Source organism: Cyclopterus lumpus, chromosome 21, assembly GCF_009769545.1.
Source record: "Cyclopterus lumpus isolate fCycLum1 chromosome 21, fCycLum1.pri, whole genome shotgun sequence".
NCBI classification, from domain to species: domain Eukaryota; kingdom Metazoa; phylum Chordata; class Actinopteri; order Perciformes; family Cyclopteridae; genus Cyclopterus; species Cyclopterus lumpus.
In genome coordinates, this window is record NC_046986.1 from 11,708,310 (window position 1) to 11,735,230 (window position 26,921).

General features: G+C 38.6%; 3 protein-coding genes across 3 annotated transcripts in view; 2 read left to right on the forward strand and 1 right to left on the reverse strand.

The window, feature by feature from the left end:
- Positions 1-184: 184 nt before the first annotated feature.
- Positions 185-8,307, forward strand: fap (fibroblast activation protein, alpha). Its single transcript, XM_034561688.1, has 26 exons — positions 185-351; positions 559-640; positions 1,512-1,601; positions 1,700-1,794; positions 1,907-1,981; positions 2,134-2,186; positions 2,308-2,380; positions 2,621-2,741; positions 2,831-2,985; positions 3,673-3,770; positions 3,887-4,016; positions 4,101-4,139; positions 4,221-4,319; positions 4,416-4,486; positions 4,578-4,631; positions 4,799-4,923; positions 5,074-5,124; positions 5,562-5,660; positions 5,968-6,037; positions 6,132-6,326; positions 6,437-6,491; positions 6,589-6,688; positions 7,285-7,343; positions 7,454-7,526; positions 7,689-7,762; positions 7,961-8,307. The coding sequence occupies exons 1-26, from the start codon at positions 349-351 to the stop codon at positions 8,060-8,062; spliced, it is 2,241 nt and encodes a 746-aa protein (XP_034417579.1). The 5' UTR covers positions 185-348; the 3' UTR covers positions 8,063-8,307.
- An 815-nt stretch (positions 8,308-9,122) lies between these two features.
- On the forward strand, positions 9,123-10,254 carry gcgb (glucagon b). The gene is made up of 3 exons (XM_034561168.1): positions 9,123-9,217; positions 9,762-9,917; positions 10,134-10,254. The coding sequence occupies exons 1-3, from the start codon at positions 9,123-9,125 to the stop codon at positions 10,252-10,254; spliced, it is 372 nt and encodes a 123-aa protein (XP_034417059.1).
- A 4,174-nt stretch (positions 10,255-14,428) lies between these two features.
- The window catches only part of slc4a10b (solute carrier family 4 member 10b), a 25,204-nt gene continuing 12,711 nt past the window's right edge, over positions 14,429-26,921 (reverse strand). The window contains 22 exon segments of the mRNA XM_034561843.1: positions 14,429-14,504; positions 14,644-14,708; positions 14,808-14,927; positions 15,818-15,991; positions 16,975-17,043; positions 17,274-17,525; positions 17,664-17,825; positions 17,938-18,051; positions 18,287-18,448; positions 18,831-18,936; positions 19,080-19,325; positions 19,618-19,751; positions 19,932-20,106; positions 21,267-21,370; positions 21,494-21,640; positions 22,480-22,567; positions 22,648-22,805; positions 24,637-24,725; positions 25,535-25,720; positions 25,971-26,131; positions 26,547-26,685; positions 26,817-26,921. The exon segment at positions 26,817-26,921 is cut by the window's right edge and continues 48 nt beyond it. Of these exon segments, the coding sequence (XP_034417734.1) occupies positions 14,429-14,504; positions 14,644-14,708; positions 14,808-14,927; positions 15,818-15,991; positions 16,975-17,043; positions 17,274-17,525; positions 17,664-17,825; positions 17,938-18,051; positions 18,287-18,448; positions 18,831-18,936; positions 19,080-19,325; positions 19,618-19,751; positions 19,932-20,106; positions 21,267-21,370; positions 21,494-21,640; positions 22,480-22,567; positions 22,648-22,805; positions 24,637-24,725; positions 25,535-25,720; positions 25,971-26,131; positions 26,547-26,685; positions 26,817-26,921 (3,032 nt within the window).

A 26,921-nucleotide genomic window follows, 5' to 3' on the forward strand; every position in this document is an offset into this window, starting at 1 on the left:
TGCCTTCTTCATTCGTTGAGGGAATGACTTGAGGGGAAACAAGCCACTTCCTAAATAGCAGCAAGTTGTGTGCTCCTGGAAAGTTGTGCAGGCAGACTTCAGGGAGGCATCTCTGTCTGTCTGGTGTCGGACTCCTCAGGAATGCAGTCTGAAGCCTTGCTTCAACTAAAAGTAGGACGGAGCTCAGCTTTCCTCATGTAGCCATATTGAGTTTTAAACCATTGTTTCAGTTTTGCTGTGAGAGCATGTTCAGCAGAGCGCGTCTCCAAGAAGTCACTTTAAACTTCACACCGTCGACCTTCAAGGATTATTAAAGACTGAGAGCTTCACGGCGACTTCTCCCGCATCATGGTCAGTAATGTATTCATCAGCTCAAAGACATATAAAGAAAACATACAGATAAATGGATCATTGGTAAATGTAAAGGACTTACAGTGTGTGCAGAAAGCTGTGGGGATGCGTGAATGGAACACAACAGGAGAATCTGCAGCGTCAGCTGGTGTTGTGTGATTTTCAAGAGGAGGATGGTTTTTGAAACTTTTGTGTCCCCTTTCACAGGGCTGCAGCAATAAGCTGTGGGGGGTGATGGGGGCGGCTGTCGTCATCACGTTGATAACGATCTCAGCCGTTTATTACAGCCGTAAGTTGAAGCTCAGGCCCGACCTGTCTGTGCTTTTCTTTCTCTCTGTGATCCTTTTCTGCTTGTTGGAGCTCAGTGTGAGAATATCCCGAAGCAATGTGTGACACTAAAGAGTAAAACAAAAGCAAGTATGTATAGTACGTAGTTATAGAGCGTGCTAAAAAAACAACAATATTACATGAATGCTTTTGATTGGTTAATTTCTTGTTTTGTTTTGGTGACTTTATTTGTTTGCTTTGTTTTGCGGCCTAAATGTCTTATTTCTTATTTATACGTGTGTCTTGTTTCAGTAACAAACGTGTGAACGAACAGGCAGCTATATGATTAATAAGTGTTCTTATATGGATCAACAGAGTAATAGCACGCTGCAGGAAGTTATAGCGCCACCTCGTGACGTGTAGATGGATGAGTTATTATTTATTTCTGCTCTAACTGCCACACTTTACTTTATTCTACTCCACAACTTTGATGAAGCAAAACGTTGTACTTTTTACTCCACTGCGTTTATTTGACAACTTTGTGTGATTTAGGTTATTAATACAACATGTAAATTAACTTATTTTAGATTAAGCCACCTAGCAGTGTGTAACGTAATACAGATTAGTCTCATCTTCTCCTATTAATACATCCCTAAATGTAATCCAGCAATATATGTATATCATTCTGAAAAGGGCTGTTGTGTATGATGAGTTATTTTACACAGGTGTTGATGCTAATAATAATGATGTAGGCCAATTTTACTTGAGTTATTGTGTGTGTAATGTTATCATTGCAGTATTGCTGCTTTTGCTTAAGATCTGAATTCCTTTTCTACCACTGGATTGCTGGTATTGTTGTAGGCGGCCTTAATGCAGCATGTGCATCATTTCAGAGTCGGATAGTCCCCAAAGGCCATTCACCCTTGAGGATTACTTCAATGACACCATTAGGAGGAGATCCTACAATTTGTATTGGATATCAGGTAAATCTATTTATTACACAGGTTGGTCAAGACAATATATAAATCATGTTGTGTACAAATCTCTCACACATGTTTTGTATTGTCTTTTATATCTGCAGACAAGGAATATCTGCATAAAACAAGAGATGGGAATGTCTTCCTCCACAACGCTGAAACAAATGAGGAGTCACTCTATTTGAGCAATTCAACCTTTGTAATATATTTGTATTTTCTAAAATGAACACTTTGTAACAAAAACCACAGTGATAATCCAGGATAATAACCTATATGTTATACTAATATTTTTATAATTGTTATCATTGCAGGCTCAAGTGGATGCCACAGATTACATGTTGTCAGGTGACAATAGATACATCGCTTTTGAAAGCAATTTCACAAAGGTGAGAAACTCCCAGTGAATATTCCCCGTGTGTTTTGACAATATTTCAACTTAACAAGAGGTTCACTGTAAATGTCTCCTTAAATTTGTTCAACATTAAAAACAAAGTGATACACAACGTCTGAAACTAATTTTGTGTTTGCACTCCGACAGAAATGGAGACATTCATTCACAGCCTCTTACTCCATCTATGACAGGGAGAGTTCGTAAGTTGCAGAGTTTTATTGTAATACAGTCCATCATTTCTCATTATATGAATGGACAAACCGACTAAAAGGGAGTGAAGTATTTCGTATCAGCCTAAATTATATACATATGTCTTTCCAGAACATTTGTTATGCCTGTGAATCTTCCAACTGTTGTGCAGTACTTTGCCTTCGCCCCAACAGGGAACAAATATGTAAGTGTACTCCAGGAAGCCTTGTCTTCACATTTAGTTGGAATGAACAATATTACAGCTGCTTCAACATCACTGACTTTGAAATATGTGACCATGTGAGGCAACATGGGACTCCGAAATAAATATCAGGTCCTACAAGACTGTTGTTAAAAAGTGTACTGGATGAAGTAAAGTTGAGTTTAGAGTATGGATTTGTACCATGTTTGTAATCAAAAACTAAAACTACATTTTGATTTGCAGGCTTACGTCGCAGACTTCAATGTTTTCTTCAAATCTGATGTAACTTCTGAAACAGTACAAGTAACCCACAATGGGGAAAAAAATGAGATCCTCAACGGTGTCCCTGACTGGGTGTATGAGGGTAAGTATAATAGTTCCTCTTCCTCAGGTGTGCATCTGTGTCTCTTAACGGAAGATGATGACCAATTTCTTTTCTTCCAACAATTTCAGAGGAAGTATTTGCGTCGAACGGGGCAATATGGTGGTCATCAACTGGCAAATATTTGGCTTATGCAGAGTTTAATGATACAAATGTTCACAACATTGAGTTCTCTTTGTATGGAGCTGAGCAGTATCCGGAGACAGTGGCTGTTCCATACCCAAAGGTGGGATTCAATATTTACACTGCCTTTTAAAAGTATGCACCCTCTTTGGCGGTTTTCCTTTTTTTGTTGCATTGCAACCTGGAATTTAAAAAAAAAGAAATGTAAAGAAAAAGAAATTTCCCATATGCCTTTTACCTCGACACATGTTGTTGATTTCCCCCAAAAAATACTTTTTTTCTGTAGATCAAAAAACGCTTACAGTGATCCTATCGACAGATACTCCAATCTCTCTTTCCAGCTCCTTCAGGGTTATCTTTGCTCTATTTGTTGCCTGTCTGAATAAAGGCCTTCCTGGTCCGTGAGGATTGGTCCTCTCTTGGCAGGTTGTTTGTGATGCCATATTCTTTCCATTTCATTTCAATTGGTCCAAAGTGGAGGTTTATGGCACAACTTCACCTTCTACTTAAAGTGCATGGAGAAGGGAAGGGAAAAGATGACCTTGATGAAGTCAAATAGGTTGGGTTAAACTCCAACGTTGTTTTATTATACTGCAAGTGTTGCTGGAGTTTAAACTTTCTCAAGGCAGCAAAATAGGAAAAAAAAACGCCTTGGAAGGTGAATATTTTTGCAAGGCACTATATTTCCATTTATTTATAGCTCACATTATATTGGCACATTGTCCACAATTTATCTTCCTCACACTTTCATGTAATTATTTCACAAAAATGCTCCTGGATTTTGGTGCAGGCTGGATCTCCCCTTACCAAGGTGAAACTGTTTGTGGTTGATACCACAAATCCTTCCCGCCGCGCACAGGTGGTCGCCCCCGCTTCTGTTGCTTCTGGGTCTGTATATTCTTCACTTCATAGCATCAATTAAATCAAAGTTCTTTGAAAACAGAAGCAAACACAATATCCTCATGGTCTGCCTTACCTTGTCACTTTCTATTGCCTTTGCTCAGCGATCACATGTTGTGCTCAGTGACCTGGGTTACAGACGAGCGGGTCGCTGTGCAGTGGGTCACGAGAAAACAGAATTACGTGGTTGTACAGATCTATGACTTTGATGAAACAGGCTGGCAAGAAAAACAGGTAGCTGTCATGAACAATGTGTTGACTTCATGGTCTTTTCAGGAAACGCTCATTAACTTCGATAAATGTCTCCGCTCTCTATAGAAATTTGAGCAAACGAGCAAGACGGGATGGGTCGGCCATGTAAGTGTCCAAGAGGTTGCACCATTGTGAATGAATTGTTTGATCCGGTGTATGACTGTAAAATATCAACTTTATTTCCAGTACGTCCCCTTACCTCTTTTCTTTGCTGATGATAAACTCAGTTTCTACAAAGTCTTGAGTGACACTCAGGGCTACAAACATATTCACTTTGTGAAAGATGTAAGTATATTTCAATTATATTCAAGCAAGGTATACTGCACAGTAGCTTTTAACCCGTCTTTGGTGTTGAGTATTGTATTCACTCCTCTTGTGAAGGGCAAAGTGACACCTATCACTTCTGGGAAGTGGGAAGTCATCTACATATCCAAGTTAACAAAAGATGCCATGTGAGTGATGTACACTAAACTACACACAACGTAAAGTATATGAGAAAGTGAATACACGTCAATCTGTCTCATCTAAAATGCTTCTCTACAGATATTTTGTGAGTAATGAGTACCAAGGAATCCCTGTGAAGAGAAATCTTTACAAGTAAGGCATTATTTTAATCTCTGTTATGTATTCGTGGACCCCAGGAAGACTAGCAGACGATTTCGCCGAAGCATAGTGGGATTTTACAAAGAATAAAACGAGAGCACACTAAATATTACAACGTTAGGATGAACTGTCATAACTGACATGAGTTGTTTGTTTATCAGGGTTATTATTGGAAGCAGCCCTTCTGCTCCTCAGTGTCTCACCTGTGACCTGCGTAAGGACAGGTGTCAGTACAACTCAGCTTACTTCAGCTCTAACGCCTCTTACTACCGAATGGACTGCTACGGTCAGTTACCCATCGACATCTTCTCTTAAGCAATAACTCACTGGCAAGAAGCATTTGTGAACAAAAATCTGTGCTAAGACTTCTAAAGTGGTACAGAAGACGTGATGTTTGATAAAATAATTGGGCATTTTCTATTTTTGTTTTTACCAGGACCTGGGTTGCCCATCTACACACTCATGGACAACAGGGGCTCAGGTGCAGGTCCGTATCCTTACTAACCCTAAGCCCATTGTTGAATTATTTATTGCATTGGCATTTTACAGTTAATTAATGTCATTTCATCTCATTTTGTGTGCGGCACAAATGTGCGCAGATTGATCATGTATATATTAGTATGTTGTTGTTGTAGGCAAACTAAATAACTGTAACATTCTTAAATCTTGTGTTTTTCATGCAAGTTAACCTCCGGTGTCAGTTATGAAAAAGTAAAGGCTATGATGTGTTATGGTGATGTCAGCTCTGTACTTTCCACACTGAAATAAGGTTGCATCAAGAGAGGTGGCAGATCTTGAAGGTTAACAGTTTGTGGTTTAAAAGTAGAAATATCTTTGATATTCACTTGTATGCAAATCAGTAACTTCCAGCATGAGAATAGTTTGATATTCAAATCTTTTTTTTTTCTTCTTTTTTTTTGTCAGAGCTCTCCATTCTTGAAGACAACAATGAACTGCAAAACATCCTGTCAGAATTCCAAATGCCAACAATGCGGTATGGCACATTAAAGGTTGCAGGATATGGTGAGACATGTTTAAAGATCCCTTCCAGTATGTTTGAAGATGTCAGGTTTCAGGTGTAACAGGTTTGGACCCAACGCATTTGTTTAATAACAGAAATAAGGAACAGGAAAATAAGTGATGATAATGATATTTAAAACACGTTCCCTTTCTTCCTATTCACTGGTCACCCAAATGTAGTATTATGGGTCTGCTGTTATGTGTCTGCTTTATTGTTAATTACGTTTCTTTCTTTTTAGGTTTGTGGTTAATCTGCCTCTGATTTTGGAATAGTGCAGCTTGTCATAACTTTTTTTGTTGTTTTTGCCAGATCTTTGGTATCAAATGATGTTACCACTAAATTTCAAGAAGTCTAAAAAGTATCCTCTTCTGATTGATGTGTAAGTAAACAATACTCCTCGGCGCTCCATTGCAACATAAATCAGTGAGCGTTCGTAAACATTTGATGACATCTGCTGCTGCTGACCCGCGCAGGTATGGAGGCCCCTGCAGTCAAGAAGTGGACTATCGTTTTAAACTGAACTGGGGCACGTACCTCTCCAGTTCAAACGAGATCATCATTGCCAGCTTTGATGGAAGGGGAAGCGGTTACCAAGGTGATGAAATAATGCATTCAATCTACAAACGCCTTGGGACGTTCGAAGTGGAGGATCAGATAGCGGCAGTGAGGTAGCGTGTGTCCTTACAGCCGATCTCCTCATGTTATATCGCATGCATCGGGAAGTGATCCCATTTGTTAGCTTTACCTCTGTGACTAATAAATTATTTATGTGTTGTAGGAAATTCATCGACATGGGTTTTATCGACAAAGACAGAATAGCAATATGGGGCTGGGTGAGTTGCTGTCTTGTTGCTCTCTGTATTTCTCATGTACTTATCTTCTTATTCAGTGATTTTACATTCACTAAATCCAATCTATTCTGACTTCCAGTCATATGGTGGCTACGTCACCTCAATGGCCTTGGGTGCTGGAACTGGACTCTTCAAATGTGGCATAGCAGTCGCCCCAGTGGCCAAGTGGGAATATTATGGTCTGTGTTTAAACATGCAATAGTATATATTTCTACATCTGAGAGAACTATTTCCCTCATATGTTATCATTTCTACAATGCAATTGAGTGTTCTCTATGATTTGCCATTGCAGTTCCATAACATCGTCAGAAACAGCAGATATCGTAATTTTTATTACATGCATTCTTCTCCTTTGCCAAAATCTGGCATCAATGTTACTCACAATGCAACCCGACCCCAGACAATTTGGTTGGAGATTCAGGTGCGTTTTCCAAGTGCTGGATAATGTAGCCTCGAGCCACGTACCTCAAGCAGAGTTAAAGGATTTATGGGGGGGAGTTTTTCCTGTACCAATGTGAGGGTCCCGGGACAGAGGATGTTGAATGTGTACAGATTGTAAAGCCCTAAGAGGCAAAGTTGTGATTTGTGACTTGGGGGCTATACAAAATGAGTTGAATTGAAGTGATGTGACGTGTAAAATCAACTGAGTTCCCTCCCCTCTAAAGATTCAAATCTCCATATAAATGTTGTCAACTCTCTCAAAACATATTTCCTTCTGTTTAATAAATGTCATTTGTGTACCATGTGCTGTATAATTGTGGTATTTTCTTTGCAGATGCAGTGTACACCGAACGCTACATGGGCATTCCCGCAGAGAATGCTGACTCTTACAAGGTACATTTTAGACAAGTCAGCTCTATCACAATATTCTTTTCAAACTGCACAATACTGACTTGAGACATACAGTACGTTGTTAATAGTGACATATCTCTTTTATCTAACAGAATTCCACAGTGACAGCCAGAGCAATGAACTTCAAAACAGTCGACTACCTATTGGTTCACGGCACAGCAGATGGTACGTCTCATCAACATACTCCTATTTTCAGTCTTTGAGCATGTGGTGGCCCTGTTTCTCAACAGTGTACCAGGTAACGCAGTAAAGCCTTTCACTAATGGACCCTGTTTGCCTTGAGCTTTGATGTTCATTCACATAGTGAAAGCCGTTTCTTTCCTGTAGACAATGTCCATTTCCAGCAGGCAGCACAGATCTCCAAAGCTCTGGTGGACAAGCAAGTGGACTTTGAGACGATGGTAAATATTGACTCAGGGAAGTGGGACTAATATTGGCCTTGATGGTGTTGATTTAATGAAAGTTTCAAATGGAGAAAAAACACTGCCATGTGTTATAATGCATAGTCTTAAATATATGGTTTGAAATGTGTATAATGTTATATTGGAATTCTGAATTTTAGAGGCTATTTACTAATCTGAATTTGGCATTAATTTCAGTGGTACACAGACAAGGACCACGCTCTCAGAGGATCCGCCTTTTTTCATACATACACCCTCATGAGCCACTTCCTGAAGAAATGCCTCATTTATCCCAAATAGATGTGAAGAATGTGACAGCATTTCTTTTCTAATTTGTGTGTTTTTTTAATCTTGTGTGTCAGGAAGAACTCTTTCGTCCACATTTGTTTTAGTGTGTTGTGTATGTGTGCAATGGATGTTTAAATACTCACATATTTGTGCTTTATGTGGATTTAGGGATTCTTTGTCAACATATCTGACATTGAAAACATACTAAAAGCCATGCATGCATTTATGCTTTTATGTGATATCATACAATAGATAAATTGGACAGCATTGTATGTGTGTAGCTGTCATGTTCTAATGAATAAACATTGTTTTAAAATAAAACTGATTGATTATTTGTCCATGATGATTTTGCCACAGATTTTTTGGATAAAAAAGAATTAAGTGATCCATATTTTGTCTCTATTGATACATTTTACTACATTTTAAAGCTTACACACATGCAAGTAATGTGGAGAAAATACATGAATTTTATAATAAAAAAGGATTATATTGTATAATTGTGTATATATATATATATATATATATATATATATATATATATATATATATATATATATATATAGCATGATAAAACAAAATATTCAGTTTTTTGCTTCATGAGACTTGAGAAGCAGTCATTTGAACATATATGGGTGCCAGTATTTGGCAGTGTGTGTTTGACAGGGTGGAGGTCATGTTTGATTGCAACACCTAAAGTGGCAGCTTGCTTTAAACAAAGTCAAATACATTCAGTGGACTGAGATGGAAGCTGACTAATGGGTTGAGAGTAACAGAGGATGCTGATGTTTCAGTGACGGGGGAGTCACCTGGGAGAATGCTCCTCAGCTCCACTATATAAGACTGGGCAGATCAAGAAGAGGACCATGAAACAGCTTCAGTGGAAAGAAGGGCACCAATCAACGCACTTTACAATCCTTCTCTCGGACGCTTGACAGCAAGGAGCACAGGTGAGAATTTGTGTACCTTCCTCCTTTCAAATATATACATGTCTACATTGTATTTTATTTCTCTCATACTGCATTGGAATATTCTCACAGTGTCTTTCTCTGCTCATCTTTCAGAAGCTCAAACGATGAAAAGCGCTCACTCTGTGGCCGGAGTCCTGCTCCTCATCGTGATCCAAAGCAGCTGGCAGATGCCTGACCAGAACACAGACCGAAACGCCATGTAAGATCAGCTCTCTTCTTGGTCCCACACATTGGCCTAAAAAGTTCCCCTTGCAAAGATCTTTTTATGAGAGGATTACAAAAGGCTGTTATGAGTATTTGGTGACACCATCCTGAGCTGTAAAAATATGCAGCCAATCTTTTGAGAACAACCAAAATGAGGTGGCTCAGTGTTTCATCAGAAAATCAACTACCACTTTTTTTATATATATATATAATCTTTCTTTCTTTTTTTTCTTCTTTTTTTTTTCTCTTACGTTTCTAAAGGAAGACTCTTAGTAGTAGGTCCACATGTTGCTTTCAAAGTTTCATCTATCGACATTAGAGGAAAAGGATCTCCAGTCCAAATATACCAAATAATGTGTAATTTGTTAATCTTAATTTTTTTTTTAAATAGTAATTGGAAATTCTTTGATCATTCAATTTCACAAGCATCAAAGCGATCTAAACGTAAAGATATTATTACTGATGCTAAATGACAGGACGGGGAGTGTTTGAGTGGAGATTGTGTCAACTAAAGCTTTATTATCTCCATAATCTTCTAGTCTATTGGCTGAAAATTCCATGCTGGCCGAACCCATTGAGCTCCCAAACATGAAGAGACATTCGGAGGGAACATTTTCCAACGACTACAGTAAATATCTGGAGACAAGAAGAGCACAAGACTTTGTCCAGTGGCTAAAGAACTCAAAAAGGACTGGGTGAGTTTGCTCTTTTCTTACTGGATCACTTCAATTTGGTTGCATAGCATAAATGATATCAAATATGGCTCAAGTCTGTAATATATCAAGGAAGCCACAAGTCTTTCTTTAATTGCATTAATACTCTAGATTGCTGTATGCCCAGGGTGTTGGATCAGACAACAACACAATTGTGTACACAGCTAGTGTATCATATAGATGTGTCTGTCTCTGCAGGAGCCTGTTTAGACGCCATGCAGACGGCACCTACACCAGTGATGTGAGCTCGTACCTACAGGACCAAGCAGTCAAGGAGTTTGTGTCCTGGTTGAAGACTGGCAGAGGCAGAAGAGAGTAAATCAACCAACAGCTCCCTAAATAATGCAACGATTCACACTGACGTTATTATATGTTTCACAAACTGTACTCAAGTATTTTCCTGGTCATGCTATTAAATTCCGCTAATAAGAAGCTCTGTCGGCCTACAGTGGTTGAAGGGAAGGTTGTCAAAATGCCAAAAGGAACAGTATGTTTGAAATGAGTCTTAATCATAAATGCAATGTGACTATTTTATGTTATCAAGCATTCGCACCATAATTCATTTTGTTCTCATTTTGGCTGTCTGCATCTTCCTTCGCACATAAAATGTGTAAGAATATGTTAAAATCACATTATTGATCTGAATTGCAACTTGGATAATTACATCTGTAGATAGTCTCAATACCTTTTCTTATTATTCAGATAAAAGTCATATTTAGTTTTCAATAAAGAAATGTGTACAATCTATGAGTTCCCTCTTTTAAAAAAAATGTAATCCCATTTGAAATATTGGTTTGACAAGGATCACTCTTCTTGTCAAGGTTCTACATCTGATTGTGTACATGTCCAACACACATAATCTCAGAGAATACATGGAGATTATGTTTTAGGCACAGGATCCAGTTAATGTCCACCAAAAATATTAATTCTAAAACTTCAAAATCAATAGTTGTTTAAAAGTAAACATCTTATACATACTCGATTGGTAAATGAGAATATACAAACTATTGTAATTATCCAGTTAACACCAGTGTTCAATTTTGACTGCAGGCACCAACCACGCTCTCCTAATCTTTCTGTTTGTGAAGGCAGAAAAAAAAAAAATCAATAAACACGTTGCTCCCCTGGGAGAAATGCGCTGTGGGATTTCCATCAGGTAACAGGGTGATGCATATCACCTGTCAGCTGTTCACTGGAGGAGGAGCACCCAGCGATGCTTTGACAGCACACCAATGAGGGCTAAATGCTGAATGAAAGAACATGAAATCACGTCAATCAGCTCAGACTCGTTGGGAACAATGACCGGGTCGACGCTCTCCAGTTCCTCCTGGCGCTGAGACAAAAACAGGAATTCACATGAGCCAGCAGCTTGACATGCTTTGGGATGTGCCACCTCTCTGAGCTGTCATCCACCGCATATCAAAACCAGCTGCTGATTGCAAGAACCTCTGCCCACTTCAATCTATTTGTAGGCCAAATCTCTGAGGGTGGGACATTAATGCTTAGCAGCAATGATATTCAATGTTTCTTTCATGGTATCCCCCTGCAGGAATTACATCAATGCAGTGCGTGACCAAGCATGGGGCGCTACCTAATTATTTGACAGTCTGATATGTGATTTGAACCAATACAAATTATCTCTGAGTCTAGAAATTAAAGGTTTTGTTGTTGCTTTTCAAGCGGGGTCAACATTGCTGAAACACTTCATAATAAGTGAAAAACATGCTTAACTTATGCATAACAATTAAATAACTGATTTAATGTAACATGCTGTATCGGGAATTCCCGTTGCACACCTTGAAGCAATGTTACAGTCACTATGAGTTTATGCATTATTATATGTTATTATATAATGGATTATCATTTCCAGAATTGTATCTCTCACTCAAGGGATTTAATGCCAAGTGTTACTTTCCCACTGCAGACAAAAGCCAGATGTTAGTGGGGCTTCAGTTACATCATGCATTAATCTTTATGCCACCAAATTAGCCAGATTCCAGTTAGCATTTGAGACCAATGCATGTGATCTGTATCTCTGAAAACAGCAGCTGTTTTAATAACTGGTAGTATGCGTTTACATCCACATGCTGCATGACCCAACAGCCTTTATTCAACATTTACAAGCAAGGGGTGTTGTTGTTGAAGGAAGTGTTCATCATGTCTTACCAATTAGTTAAATTATTACTTAATGCACATAAGGCGAGTACAAATATACTATTCTGCTTTCAGAGAGACTGAGCAAATGCATGCTCAAATGGTCTTTTTTGATGTGATTGAATTCCATAAATTGTGATCCTGTATAAATTAATATGTGAAGTAACAGTCCTTAATACTGATACATTAGCCTTTAAATGTTAACTAATAACTAATTACCTCATAGTGACTTGATGACATCTTAATGGAAGGTATTCATAAATATAGGATACATTATTATTAGGATTGAGTCTATCTGTGACAATGACAAGACAAAGAGTGCTAATAGAAATGTATTAAGGTAAAATAACATTGACAATATAATAGAATTGTACTTCTTAAGTATTTATAAAAAATAAGCCCAAGCGCCATTAGCAGAAAACAAGTACGTTATATTTTACTTGCAGTACAAGTGACAATTACACAACAGTTTTATTCTAAATGCCATTTCATCTACAGTGCATTTTAAATCTTTTGAGTAAACCCTTTTTCACAGGAGAATACCCATCATCAAGCTATTACAACTTAATTGTAATCCTGTAACAAAATTGCATTCATGACGATGACGATTTTTAATTCATGATTCACTAAACTTTATACAAACATTCAAACAAATAATGAGATTATTTGAATTTACATTTACAATAAGTAATACACTGACACCTGGAGGAAAAATACTGTAAGTATCTGTAAGAATACAAGGTATTGTCTGGCAAACATTTAATTCCACAAAATAAATACGGATAAATAATTTATCATGTAAATACAAAATGGACATTCTGGCAGAAAGTGCTATTGCATTTGTTTTTTAAGATTATATTGCCTTTTATCAATCACATTAAAGCACTCATTCCTGTTCATCATAACAATTATTGGGGATTCTAAATGGCCCCATCCCATAAACAGACATCGGAAATGTGTATTTTGCTGGCTTTATAAGATTTATAAGGGATTATAACACATTTCTGTATGGCTTTTCAGAATGTTTTAATGGTTATGGTCAAGAATGACCTCAGGCTTTTAAAATATTTACTAGATCTCAATAACACATATACACATAATATCCAATGTCTAAAGAGAGCATTAAGAATGACAGGGAATCTGTATACAAACTAATTCAAGGATATGTTATGCTATATATGTTGATATAATGATATTTCAAAATGTTTAGAAAAAATGTATACAAATTTATCCAACAACAAAAACGTACATAACCATTTACATATCCGTAGTTAACATATGGTGCAGCTAGATTTAAAACGTCCCATAGAAGGTTTCATTGGATCATGAAGAGGCAGAATATTTGCGACACATCAGATAATACAATTATTCACTTACCGAACGCACAGAGATTTACTAGACTAAACGTGAAGAATTGATTAATTACATTATACGATACAGATTTGTTTATGATCACACAGATGGGACAGTGCCAAAGACTCACAACACTGTCCTCCATTTTCTTCATCTTACGCTTCTCATCATGCAAACCAGTTTTGTGAAACACTGTTGTGGTGAACTGTGAGAATCAAGAAAGAAAAGACAGATGTATAATAAGTAGGTATTTATTAAGCATATATTGTCATTTCAGAACATACTCTGATGTTGCTACTTTGTAAAGATATTCAAAATTAAATTTACAGTTGTATAATCAGTAAAACTAACATGCAGAATGGCCCCTTCGAGAGGGTTGTCGTTGTAATATCATACTGAACATACTTTACTAATTTATTTGAGATTATGAATAAAAACATTGGATCTAAAAGGTTTTTTTACCTTTCAACAGAGCCAGGCTAACTGTTCCCCCTGTTTCCAGTCTTTGTGCTAAGCTAACCAGCTGCTGGTCATAGCTTTTCATTTACACTACAGATATGAGAGTGGTATCAATCTTCTCCTCTCACTCTCAACAAGGAAGTACATAGGCATTGTTCCCAAAATGCCTAACTGTTCCTTAAATATAAAAAGAGGATGTGTCTGACTTGTGTTAATACTCGCATGTAAAGAGCTCCTTACTGACATTTATATCTAAGCTTATTAGTGCCCAAACGGTGTAGATCCAATTATTATTGAGTTCTAAAGGTACAGTAGATTTTCATCATTTCTGTTTTTGAAGTTGTCATTATTTGAGTCAAAAGGCTTTTGCAATTCGTAATAAGAAACTTTTCAAATGTATTTTCATGTGTCAGATTTTCTCTGCAAACACAAAAACAACTGTAAGCTATGAGTGAGTATATTGGATATTCAACGATGCAAAAAGTCTTACCGTAATGTTTTGAAGTCTTGATTCTTTCTAAAACATCTTAGCTGTTGCCCATCCAAGTATTTCCAAAAGAACCTTTTGACATTTCATCTGTGATATTGATGATGGGTATTCCCCTGTGAAAAAAGATGTCAATTTACGCTTTCATCTTTACTCAAAAGATTAAAACGCACTGTAGATGAAATGGCATTTAAAATAAAACTGTTGTGTAAATATTACTTGTAACACTTGTACTGCAAGTAAAATATAACGTACTTGTTTTCTGCTAATGGCACTTGCACGACTCCCTCATCTTCTGCCAGTATACTCTGCTCCTCCTCCTGAGGGTCAAATAAGATAAATGCATGTAAACATTAATCAAATTAAACAAAATTGACATGCCTGTCGTGATACATATTTGTTCATGGTAGCAACAGCACCTCTTCAGCATCCTCAATCTTCTTCTTCTTGCTCTCTGGCATGAGGTCATCCAGCCAGCTCAACTCTCTCTTGGTGAAGAAACAGTCCATGAGCTTCCGGATAAACAACAGAGCCAACACCTGCAGAATTGACACAAACATTGTACATCCTAATAAAGCGGAAAGCTGTGCTTTGCTAAGTGGTGTTGGAAGCATAAAGGAAAAACAGTTTAACTGTTGTTTAGGTAAGGTCATAGATGTAGATAAAGAAGGTGTGACTTTAAACAATGCAAATTAGTTAAAAGGTGCAATGTGTAAAATGGAGCCACTTGCTTCACGGAAATGGGGGGCAGCATTTCCCCTCCATCCTGGGTCCATACAATGTCAATTTACAAAATGCAACCAAACTGCTAACAATCTGGAAGCCAACCAAAATAACATTGCTATCTTGTAATCTGACCTATATTGTGTTTACGGTGCCACTAACAAGGGGCTGAACAGTCTATGTATTTTTTGATAGTTTGTTTATTGGATTAAAATCCAAAGTGGCAGAAATAAAAACATTACTTGTCATTTTCATTTCGTCCTCCCCGCCACCCGGAAACCACTTCGCTGGGAGGAGAAGGTATAAGTATCACTTCTCATAATACAAGTGGATGGGCCGGCGCTAGTTGCTAAGCATGCTTATTTCAGTAGATCTCAACGATACATACATGTCTTTGACATAACTCCAACACTGCAACCTTTTTTCATTCTGTTGATAAAGTTAATTCATTTTTTTTAATGTTTTTTAAAATTAAATGTTGGCCAGATACTACACGTAACACCTTTAAAATTAAAATGAAGTATTTTGTCTCCCTCCAATAACTCCTGCATTAATCACTATGTAGGTGTGAGGTGCCCAACTAACCCTGGTAACACATCGGTACTCACATCTGTCACACTTTAACCCTATAAACATTAAGATTAGATGTGTGATGAAAGCTATGCTGCTTATGTAATGGTCCTGAAGAAGTGGATTGTGTACGCACCATCATGGGAAAGACAATAGCAGCCTTGGAGGTCTTGATGACCCAGAGCAGAATCAAACAGCTGAGCTGGATGACGGTAAAGAGGTGCACCTTCCTCAGAGGTACATGGCGTAGATAGATGAAGTCCGGCTGGTGTTTAGCTGGCATGGCGAACAGTCTCAGACGATCAAAGAACTGGAGAGGATAAATGATAAAACAATTCTTACATTTCTAGTAACTTGTTTTTTGGCCCAAATAGAGAGATGGATGGATAGAAATACAGTATATGCAATAAATATATCTTCATAATGCACCATTTCAGAAGGATCGCCACAACCTACGCACAGATAATTAGATAATCCAGCTCTGAAGCTGCTTAGCATCTTAAAGGTATTCGTTTTGGCAGCGTTTTTTCAACAACATTTTTTTTTTAAAGTGTGAATACCTTTCCAGCAGCAAACAGACATTAAGCTAAATGTTGCTCTGTCTGCTGGATGTGTAACTACAACAAGCTGGATCCCCTTGAAACGCATGGGAGGACGTGTGTGCAAAATATCTTTTTTTTTCCAAAAAGTGTTTGTCTTAATGTAAATATAGTTTTCACAACCAATAATAGAGTTCCTCAAAAAGAAGAAAATAAGAACTAAACAGGGCAATTAAATAACAGCCAGGTGTTCTGTAATTGCTGGGAACACACTAGAGGCCAATTAACACGTTTTATCTGGGCAACCAGACAATATGGAGGCGCTCCCCTATCATGGCTCAGTGAGAATAAACTATCTTCAAAGATTATCCGATGACATTGTAACTCTGGGAATGCACTATTGACTATTGCCTGGTGTGAGCATTAACACTACAAAGCAAAACAAAAATCAGCTTGACTAAAATGTTGCTGTTATGTCGTGATGCAATTATCTTTGTACAACATTGGTTGTATTTAGTCCAGTCAGAATAGGTCCTATCAAATGTCATATGAGGCAAATGTCGTATCCGTGTGTTTCCTCATGTAGTTTTATTTATTTATTAGCCTTTATTTAACCAGGTCGGTCCCGTTGAGATACTATGACCTCTTTTTCAAGGGAAGCCTGGCCAAGACAGCAGCATAGAAAAAAAAAACAGTAGTGATACATTGAGCAACAAACAATGCATTAAATACAGTACAATTCCAATAATGTTACCTGAATGCCTCTGAGAGAAGATGCCCCCATGTAAAGGAATACTCCGTACAATACAGGCATCGGAATGAACTGAAGAACAACAAAAGTGGTGTGTCAGTAACACAAAAATATGTGCCAGTAACTGCTTATTAGAGCAGAACTGCTGCAATCAGTTAAACAAAGAATTATTCAATGTCTTGAGGATGATGCACTCAGAAATATGTACAACAATTACAGAGGGATACTTTAAGTAACGCTGAATAATACTGGAAGAATAATTGCACAAAGATGGATAGGCACAAATGATAAAAGACAGTGACCTTCAGCACAGATGTCATGAAGACGGAGCAGCCCATGAGGACGAAGATCATGAGGCCGGTAAAGCGTTGCTCTCTGATGCCGAGGAACTTGGGCTGCTCTCCAGGAGCTGAGCACTCTGATTCAAGCTTCAGGCTGTTGACGTGGCTGATGGAGAGGACGGTGGCCGCTACGAACCAGGGCAAGCCCATCAAAGAGCACACGCCGAGCATCACCCCCACCATGAACAGATCTAGGTGGTACCCACAGCCTTTCTGAACAGGGGAAAGCACCAGGAAACAAAGTTGAAGTTCGGAAGCACGTTCAGACAATTCAAGTCCCCAAGTTGGCAAGATGCTGTACAGTAAAAGCAATCTTACCAACCAGGGTGCAACACTGGGACAGGAAAGTACCTTGAGTTTGTGTTCCTTTCTGTTGATGATGACAGCTGTGATCTGCTGGTCCATGAAGATGAGGATAGTGCACAGCAGAGCTGGGAACACTGTAATGATTGTGGTCCACCAGGGGTTGGGCCCCAGAGGGTGGATGAACCAACCTCGATCATCTCTGGTTGGCTGATGAAAAAAAGAAGAAGAAAAAAGATTGTTGTTGGTTAGACATGATGTGTAGCTCGGTGATGTTTCTCAGCAATTTGTTGATGAAACCTTATTGTGTGGACTAGCTCACCTTAAACACGCTGGGAACCTTTAGTTTTGGAGAGGGGATCCCTAGGGCATAGTCAACTAAGACCATGGTTAGGATGGTGAAAAAAACCGCAAAGTCACTGATGATGGATCTCACCTAATGGAAAGGAAAATCTGTTTCATCTATTTTGCTCACTATAAATGCAAACAAAAGGGTTACATTAAATGGAACTCCTTAATTTCCAAATGTCCTTGTTTCTATTTTGCAGTATCTACATTTGACCACTAGAGTGCACCAGTGCACTATGTTACTATACAGCTGTACTAACTTTACCCTCATGCATTGGTTCATAATGCACTCTAATGTAATGATAATGTGTGAAAAATAGTACCTTTGTGGGAAAGTAATTGCTGAACTTGAACTCCTTGAGAAAGGCGGACATAAAGACGGTGGAAAAGAATAGCAGGGTACTCCAGAAGAGGACATCAGGAACATAGGGTCCATTAGGGCCGCAGGCGCTGCCCACAAACTCACCGCGGTTTTCAATACAATCCTGCAACAACAGATAGTGGTTCAGAGTTATTCATACTCATCATTTGATGAACAAGAGGAATCAGCAGACGGTTTCCACAAATACGGTTTATCAACAACCATGGCCACAAAAAACTTAAGTGAGTACAAAAATGTGCTTTTATAGTGATTTGCAATGAGTAATCCAATATAATCCAGCCAACATGCCCTTAATCTCCTCTGTTCAGTTTCCTACATCTGGGCATGCCACTTTAAGGTGGAAAACTTAAATAAACAGTATTCTTTTCAGTTTGTCTTTGTGTTACGAAATATTTTCAGCTATGGTGTGCATGTAAAACATATGTTATTCTTTCTTTTTTCTTCTTTTTTAATCCAAATTAGCGTGGGCTGATGTACTCAAGCACCTTGGCCTCCAGTGCTTCCCAGTAGATTTCTGAGGCAGTGACGTTAGTCATCTCCCAATACTTCAGGGTGGCATTGGTGGGGTCAGAAGGCTCAACGCACGAACATCTGTGGAGGCAAATGAACATCTGGGTGATCGAATAATCCTCCATCTGTCAGGGATTTACAGTACCTTCAAGACATATGAATAGTTATTACTTTTGTTTCACGACTTTGCACAGGATAGTGTGTGAAAATAAGGGTCCACATACGAGTACATGGTGAGTTTGTCGAGGTTGTTGTTCTTGTTAAAGGGATAGTGGTCTCCCAAGTGGACAAGTTTCTCCAAGGCCTCGTAGATGAAGATGATGCAGATGAGTGAGGCGAAGGCTTCCTCTGTAAAACGTGTGATGTAACAAACAAGGGAACTGGCATCTGTAGCCACCAGAATGATGCAGAGGGTCGCTGTCCAGAGACCAATGCAGGTTCTCAGAGACAAGTAGGACAAGCCATACTCCCTATGTGCAGATTAAAGGGGGAACAAAATCATTGTGGCACAGATTTGTGATCAAACCACATCATATATTGATTATTTCCAGTCTGTAATGTGGTGGATTTTAAAGACGTTGTTATCACAATGAAATTAAATTGTCTTTTGTCCATAAAATTAGATTATTTAATGCTCTATAGGGAGGCAAAATGTACATTGGTGTTGGATCATTTCTGCTGTGATCACAGTTTACAGATACAATAAACATTATAGTTTAAAGAGATCATTTCTGTATACATTCACAAGAAAATAAGACATACTTGCAGAATTTGAACAATATCTTTTCAAACACAAGTACCGGCCCAGTGCTGCCCAGAATGGTGAGGGGCTGCCCAGCAAACAGGGAATAGGCTATTCCAGTCAGTGAGGCTCCAAACAGTGACTCAATTGCACTCTTTGGAATTGGAAAAGACAGAAGGATTATTGGTGGACAGTTACCTCAAAAATCTTTATCATATTGAACTGCTACTGTCGTCATGTTAAATGTATTGCAAGGCTGGAACAGTGCACAGCAGTGTACAGCTAGATTTGGCAGAACACTGTGAACATTTAGAGGAAAGGGCGTGTGATTTACTATGCGTCCTTCTGTTGCCTCGCCCAGGAGTCCTCCAAAGGTGATGACAGGAGACATGCAGGCACAGTAGAGGAAAAGGAAAGAGGCCACACACTGTAAACTAACAGCATCAGTGTAGTCGGACAGGTAGTGGGGTGCCTTGCGTTTGATGTCTAGGAAAAGACCACCAAACCACCTGGAAATATAAAAAGGAAATGTATCACTTGAATCATATATATTCACGTGAAAACTTCCTTTTCAAAAGTATAACAGCTACCCTATTTTTATAAACAGCCATATAAATTAATTTATATTACATTACATATTTTTTCTTAAAAAATTTGCTAAAATTCTTTTTTTTCTTTTTCATTTACTTGCTTTCCCTTCATTCCCTTCTTCCCACTGTTCAACAGTCTAGCTGCAAATAGACAGGCAGGATGTTTCTATGGAAACCACGTCATGACTTCAACTACAGACTAAGTTTACCCAGAAATAGATGATCAGCATCACAGTGTAGATTTTCTGGAAAGTGACATTTTTTTGTTTACTGGATTGATTTTGTAAAGGTCTGTGTATATTTTAGAGAGCGTAAAATAAGGAAATACGTTCATCAAACCAACGCAAGAGCAATGTATTATCTCACATATTTATGTATTTAGTATTATTTAGTGCCCTATGTCAGCATTAGTACACTTTCTCTTTGATGTATTTCTTGCATAACTTGAAGCACCGAAAGCATTTTGTTTTTGTAATAACCCAATTTAAGAAGCACACTTGAAAAAATATCACTTTTAACTGCAGGTTCCCTGCAAATTCTTCTCTATATGTTACTTGGGTTGTAACGGTATGAGTTTTTCACAATACGATGTTTATTAACAATTAACATATACTGTATGTCGTCGTGTGACAGCGCAGCCAGACTGCTTCTGTCTGTACCTTTAACTCACACTCGTATGTCAGTTTGTTTCAATACTCTAGATAATCAAATATATGATAACCGACAATTTCAATGCAGTGGTATACCTTGAAAGCGGTATATCTTTACAACCATATGTGTTACAAAACATAGCAAAATAAATGGAGTTATGTGTGAAGCTCTCGATGCTGAGTAATTCAACTGCAAATAGATTCTCTGCAACAAAGTAGTGAGTGTTGTGAGTGGGCCAGTAGTGCCACATCACTGCATGTCCACAGTTTAGTTTGACTTAGTTATTTCTAAAAATGCATTTCTTCACCTCTAAATACCTATAATAATAATAATAATAATAATAATAATAATAATAATAATACCTATAAAGACGTCACGCTCTTTTACTGGTGATTAGAATTCACTTTTTTTCCAGAAACACTTTGTACCTTCCAGTACGCTGCAGTTCTTTACCCCCATGGCCACCTTCCTCCTCTTCCTCATCGCCCTCTATTAATCCGTTTGGTAAAATGTTACTTTTCTTCCTCTTCTCCTGTTTAACAAATAACCAACAGAAAATTAGTTGTTGTTTTTTTTAAACCACAACATCTAAAGAGTCACATACAATCTGAAAGAGAGTAAAGGAAGGCAACCAGCGAACACAAATCTTACTCACCTGAGAAGGTACATTTTTGGGTGGTTCTATCCGTATGGATGGGTCCCACTCTCCTGGAGGCAGGACTGTTACTTGATCGAGGAACTCATCAATCCCAGCGATCAGATCATTTCTGTCTTTAGCTTTATAAGCAACATCATGGAACACCTGGAGACAGAAAAATAAGGAAAGTTTATGAGGGCTGTATTCAAACCTTGACTGACTGCAGTGCAGTGCACAAGCCTCACCACTCCCCCTGTATTTGGCATCCCTCAATATGTATACTTCATAGACTTATGGATATACAAATGCAGGAATGTGCCAACCTTAACTGTAATCGAACAGACAGGCACAGTCACATACACATAGGAACATGTGCAGAAGTGACTGTACAAACAGAGGACCTGCTCACCATGACACAAGTTAGTGTTACTCACTGACTTGTGATTTTCCCCTACAATATTTACAGCCTCGGGGCGCTCCGTTATCTCACCTGGAAGAAGCGAGTACCCCAATAACTAAGGTTGAGTCCTTAGCACAGGCCCACGCCCCCTTTCTTGTCTATCTTCGACTGTCCTATCGAATAATGGCACAAAATGCCCCAAAAAATAATAATTAAAAAAAAAATATATAGAAAATATCTAGTCTCATCGGATCTACCCATTATAACAACATTTTGACTTTATCAAAGCCCATCGTTTCCACCTCAGTGATGATGGAGAGCAGCCTAAATCCCAGACAAAAAGGAGGACATGAGGGCTGACTAATCGCCAAAACCATGTCATAAAAGCTCTGAGCTGTGTTTCATGCTGAGAAATGTTCCATCACTTCAGAAATTTGTTGAGTTCTGTTGGACTGTGAATTTATGCATAGTGCCTGCAGAAAATCTGAGTATGACATCTGGTTGACATTCAAAACAAACCACACTGTTCAAAACATGAATAAATAAATAGCCCCTGCAGAATGCTAACATGATAATAATAAGGTGTTCGTCAGTGAATTCTTACCTCATCTGTCATAAGTGTTGCAATGGATCTTCCAATCTCATGGTACTGAGGCGCTCTACCCAAGGGACCTAAAAGAATAAACAGAAACCTAAAGGCAAAAACAGATTTTTTTAAAATACATTGTCAAATTAAATCTCTATCACAGCTAACTGACAGGGTTACACTAACCTTGTGGCGATGGGGACTTCAGCCAGCCCACTGAGCATGACCGCCGGTGAAAGACGGACAAATGCCACCACCGGCTTGTTCAGAGATTCCAGTTCTCCCACCAACACGTTACACGCCTCAGCCCCTGCTGGGATCTTCTTCATGAAATGAAGGTCTATCTGAAAGAGGACACATTGTGTAATGTTTAGAATACCATATAAAAAGTCCTTGGCACCCTTTCCGATTAAATTATCGTCTAAGCTGCTTTGACTGTGAGCATGCTTTGAGAAAGATAAAAATAATAAATGATGTTCCAAAGTACACAATATAATATAGTCATTATTTGTGCGGTCCATCCTCACATAAAGCCCCAAACTAAATGGTTTGACTGGATGCTAGCCTAAATATAATCCAGCTGTCTAGACTTTGTGTGTGGGTGTAACATTCACATAACTCACAGATTATAGGATATTATATTTCTAGAATATGGCAAAAGATTATTGATACGTGGATGTTAGTTTGAACTGTTGCATAATAATAAATACAAATTAATTTAATGTAATTTCCCAAGTATGATTCCTAAAAGCATATAAAAGCTGACCCCGACTATGAAACTGATCCTCTTACAGTAACTAAATCTGCGTTACACTCTTTAATGCAGTGAAACAGCATTGTACAGAAGATTCTGCAATATTAAAGGTGTTGATTTTTCAGCGATAATTATGAGGAGGCAAGTGTTGACTGTAGTGTTGTTTGTTCCTTCGTAGAGTTCATGTGGCTCCTGGGAGATTTTCCAGAACCATCCAACAGAATATCTGTGATGTATTGATGGGTCATGACTTCCATAAACACTGTTGTAGTGCTGACTATTAAAGTCAGTTAATACTGATTATTGTGCTGTGTGCATTGAGTAAATAACAACACGCAAGATGATATGCAGCTGCTGCAAATTAGGGGGGGGGGACTCCTTGCTGCCGTGTTCATAAGTGTATATGCTGGATGATTAGGTCGAAATGTTTTAAAAATACACTCCATATAGCAGAGCATTATTGTGTAAGTGAACAAGGAGAAAGGAAATGAAACAGTTATTGATACTGACCTGGACAAAAGGTTAACATTCTGTACATTATGCAAAAGGTTTTAATACAGATGTTGTCTTTGTTTTTGCTGTGTGTGGTTGTTATGTGGTAGTAATACTGAATATGGTTATAATCCTAATCCTTAACTAGATGGCCTTTCCATTAAAAATACCAACAATGACCTCTGTTGTTATTAGAAACGCACAATTAAATAAAAGCCAGCTCATATTCGTCAAATATAATAAATAGCAGCATTACTTTATTACTACTATAAACCAATTCAACTTAAAGTATCAAAAGTCACTCATTATGCAGAAAAAGGGCCCATGTGACTTCCATTATATTATAATGTTGCTGATGCATTACTAACATGTGTTCTTATTCATTCATCCGTTTTGGTATTTTATCTATCTTTAACCTGAAGAAATTAACTAGTAAGTATAGCTGTAAAATGTTTCTCCTCTGTGTAGTGAAGTATAAATATAAAGTATAGTATGAAATGAAAATAAGAGTGTTCTGATGTTATGCACATAACTTGAGGGGGGATGCAAAATGTGTCTTTGTGAGCAAAATGACCTCTGGCCTCCGCCTTGTTAACCTGCCATACTTGCCATCCCCCCTCTTCAACCTCTAGGAGTAGAGAGAGTGCCGGGTCAGAGAGGTTGCTTAGTTGACAATATGTGTTAGTCTTGCCTGCCTGACTCGTTGATCCGTTATCTGACAATGAATATGTATCAATAAAGGCTATTATTGAAGTGAATGGGTGCCACATGCACATGTATAGATGTTACTTCACCCCCACAAAAAAAATAAAAAGGATAGAGGAGTAAATCATGGTTAACCGGCCCGGTTAAAAATGTCACAGCACTGTATGTGTGTACTGTAAGTGTGTGCTATATGTGTGTACTTTATGACAGTGTGTGTACGATACCTTGCTGAAGTCCACAGAACTGTTCTCTCTACTAAAGTCCCCTTTCCCGTCTGGACCCGCTAAATGAGACTGGGAGGCTGTCATCTGACCTGGGTAATCCAGAAAGGAGAATTAGGAAAAATTCATAATTTCACTAAATATCATGAGTGACAGAATATTCCTAGAAATGGAACAAACAGGATTGAGGCTCACACACAGATCACAGAGGACAACTTTTACCTGTACTACGAAGGATAAAACCACAAAATATTTTCATTCCTGTGGGTAATGATATTACAACCCTGTACGACTAAATGTAGCATAATGGTTTTTTTGTGCTGCGAAGATCCACACCAAATACATTAGCATATTTATAGAATGTTTTGTGCATATTGTTTTTTAATCTCCTTTTTAATTAAACCCTTTCAAGCAAACAAAATCAGCCTACTTTGAGTTGCCAGTATCAACACGAATTATGAGAATATTTGCTTCTACAATATGTTAGTTTTTTTGGTATAAGCTGGTAAAGGTGCAGGGGCGTACTGTATATCCAGCCCCTGTTGACTTCAGTGGGGCTGTGGCAGGTGGGTGGGCAGATGGTGGGTGGTGGATAGAATCAGAATGAAGAGAAGATGGAGCATATGCAAGTTGAGACCATATGCATAGAAGACACAGTCACATATTGCATATTTACAGAGTATCTAAACTTAAACACTGGTAACAACATGTAATACAGAACCCAGTGAAGCAGTGTCCCACCCCTTTTGACTTGCGACCCCTTAAAACAAAGTTATGAACACTGAGGACCCCTTCTCACACTTTGCATAGTATGTCAACATGTTGTGACCAGTTAAACCAAAGACGGATTTCTTTCTCCTGACAATATTTTATAGGATATATATAGTTCTACGTTTCTAACCATTCTTGTCCAGGTGGAGGTCCGATGTCCGTCGACCCATGTCAGCAATGGAGCGTACAATCGGCAGGCGATTGGCCAGCTTCTTGTGGTTCTGGTGATGGTGCCGCTTCAGCAGTGTCTCACGCACTCTATTTCTGAGATCGTCTCCCAGTGGTGAGTATAACTCCTGGTGATCCAGGACCATATCTAAGGTAGACACAGACAAGCTATTGACTTTCTATATAAGAGGGAGTTGAGTTTTGTGAGTGCATCAGTATCTTCCTCGAGTTCAAACAGTGCATCAAACAAATATAAAGAGCACAACACAGCATTAGAAAAACAAGTTTCGCCTAAAACATTCAATTCCAGCCAGTTAACTCAGTAATGTGTGAAATGTAATAGTGACCGAAAATATTAAAGTTGTCACTACCGTTGTGTGTGTCATTACATTAGTTACCTGCAATCTCTTCAATGCTATTAGCCCTCATGTCAAGCAGCACCGTGCTGTTGATAATGCAGCTCCGCAGCTCGAACAGGCTGTGTAGAGACAGCGTGGCGACGTAGGGTTTACTCCATCGCTCTCCTCCGTCCTCCACGTCCTCCTCAAACTTCAGCCACCTGTAACAGGAGTTTGAGTCCCAGTAAGGAGAGAAGCCAGCAGAAGGCAAACAGTCTGGCCATCTGTTCTGGCTGCAATAACAACACTTACTTACTCCCCATCCTTATTGCCTCTCATCAGGGTATCACTATATCAAATATGCCTGATATACCATTTTACCATAAGAACATAATTCATATGATAAATAAATGCTGCATCTTGATTGACATTGGCAATTATCAAAGAAAGAAAGTAACAACAAGTTAATTCCTCGAGCAGTTACAACAATGAATTGTGATTACTTAATGTGACGGAGACACAAACATTAGACACACAGCTATATTCCTCATGAGTATAAGTGGGATCATGTTCAATCAGAACTTTCAGTAAAAACATACAGGGCATGACTGTGTGGATACGGTAATGACACGGTACCTGGCACTTTCCCTCCACTCAGGATTTTCTCCATCTCGCACACAGATTTCATCCATCTCTGTGAAGAGGTCATGAGGAATATGCTCCTCATCATCATCCTCAGTGCCCAGCAGGAACTGCACTCTCTGGGAGGGAGTGTCTGGGAACACAAGTGATTGTCCTGAGTGATTCAAATTGAAACGGTCATTCTAAGAATCTTAAGATTCTGTGCAATGAAATATTTGTTCTCTCTGCTATAATGTGTACGAGGGCCATAATTGTCGCTAGTACCATAAATAGGAGACTCACTACCCTCCACCAAGGTGGGGGCCCGGTCCCTGCTCCTTTTCCTGTGTTTGTTTCCATGGTGATGAGACCTGCGATGGCTGTGGTGCC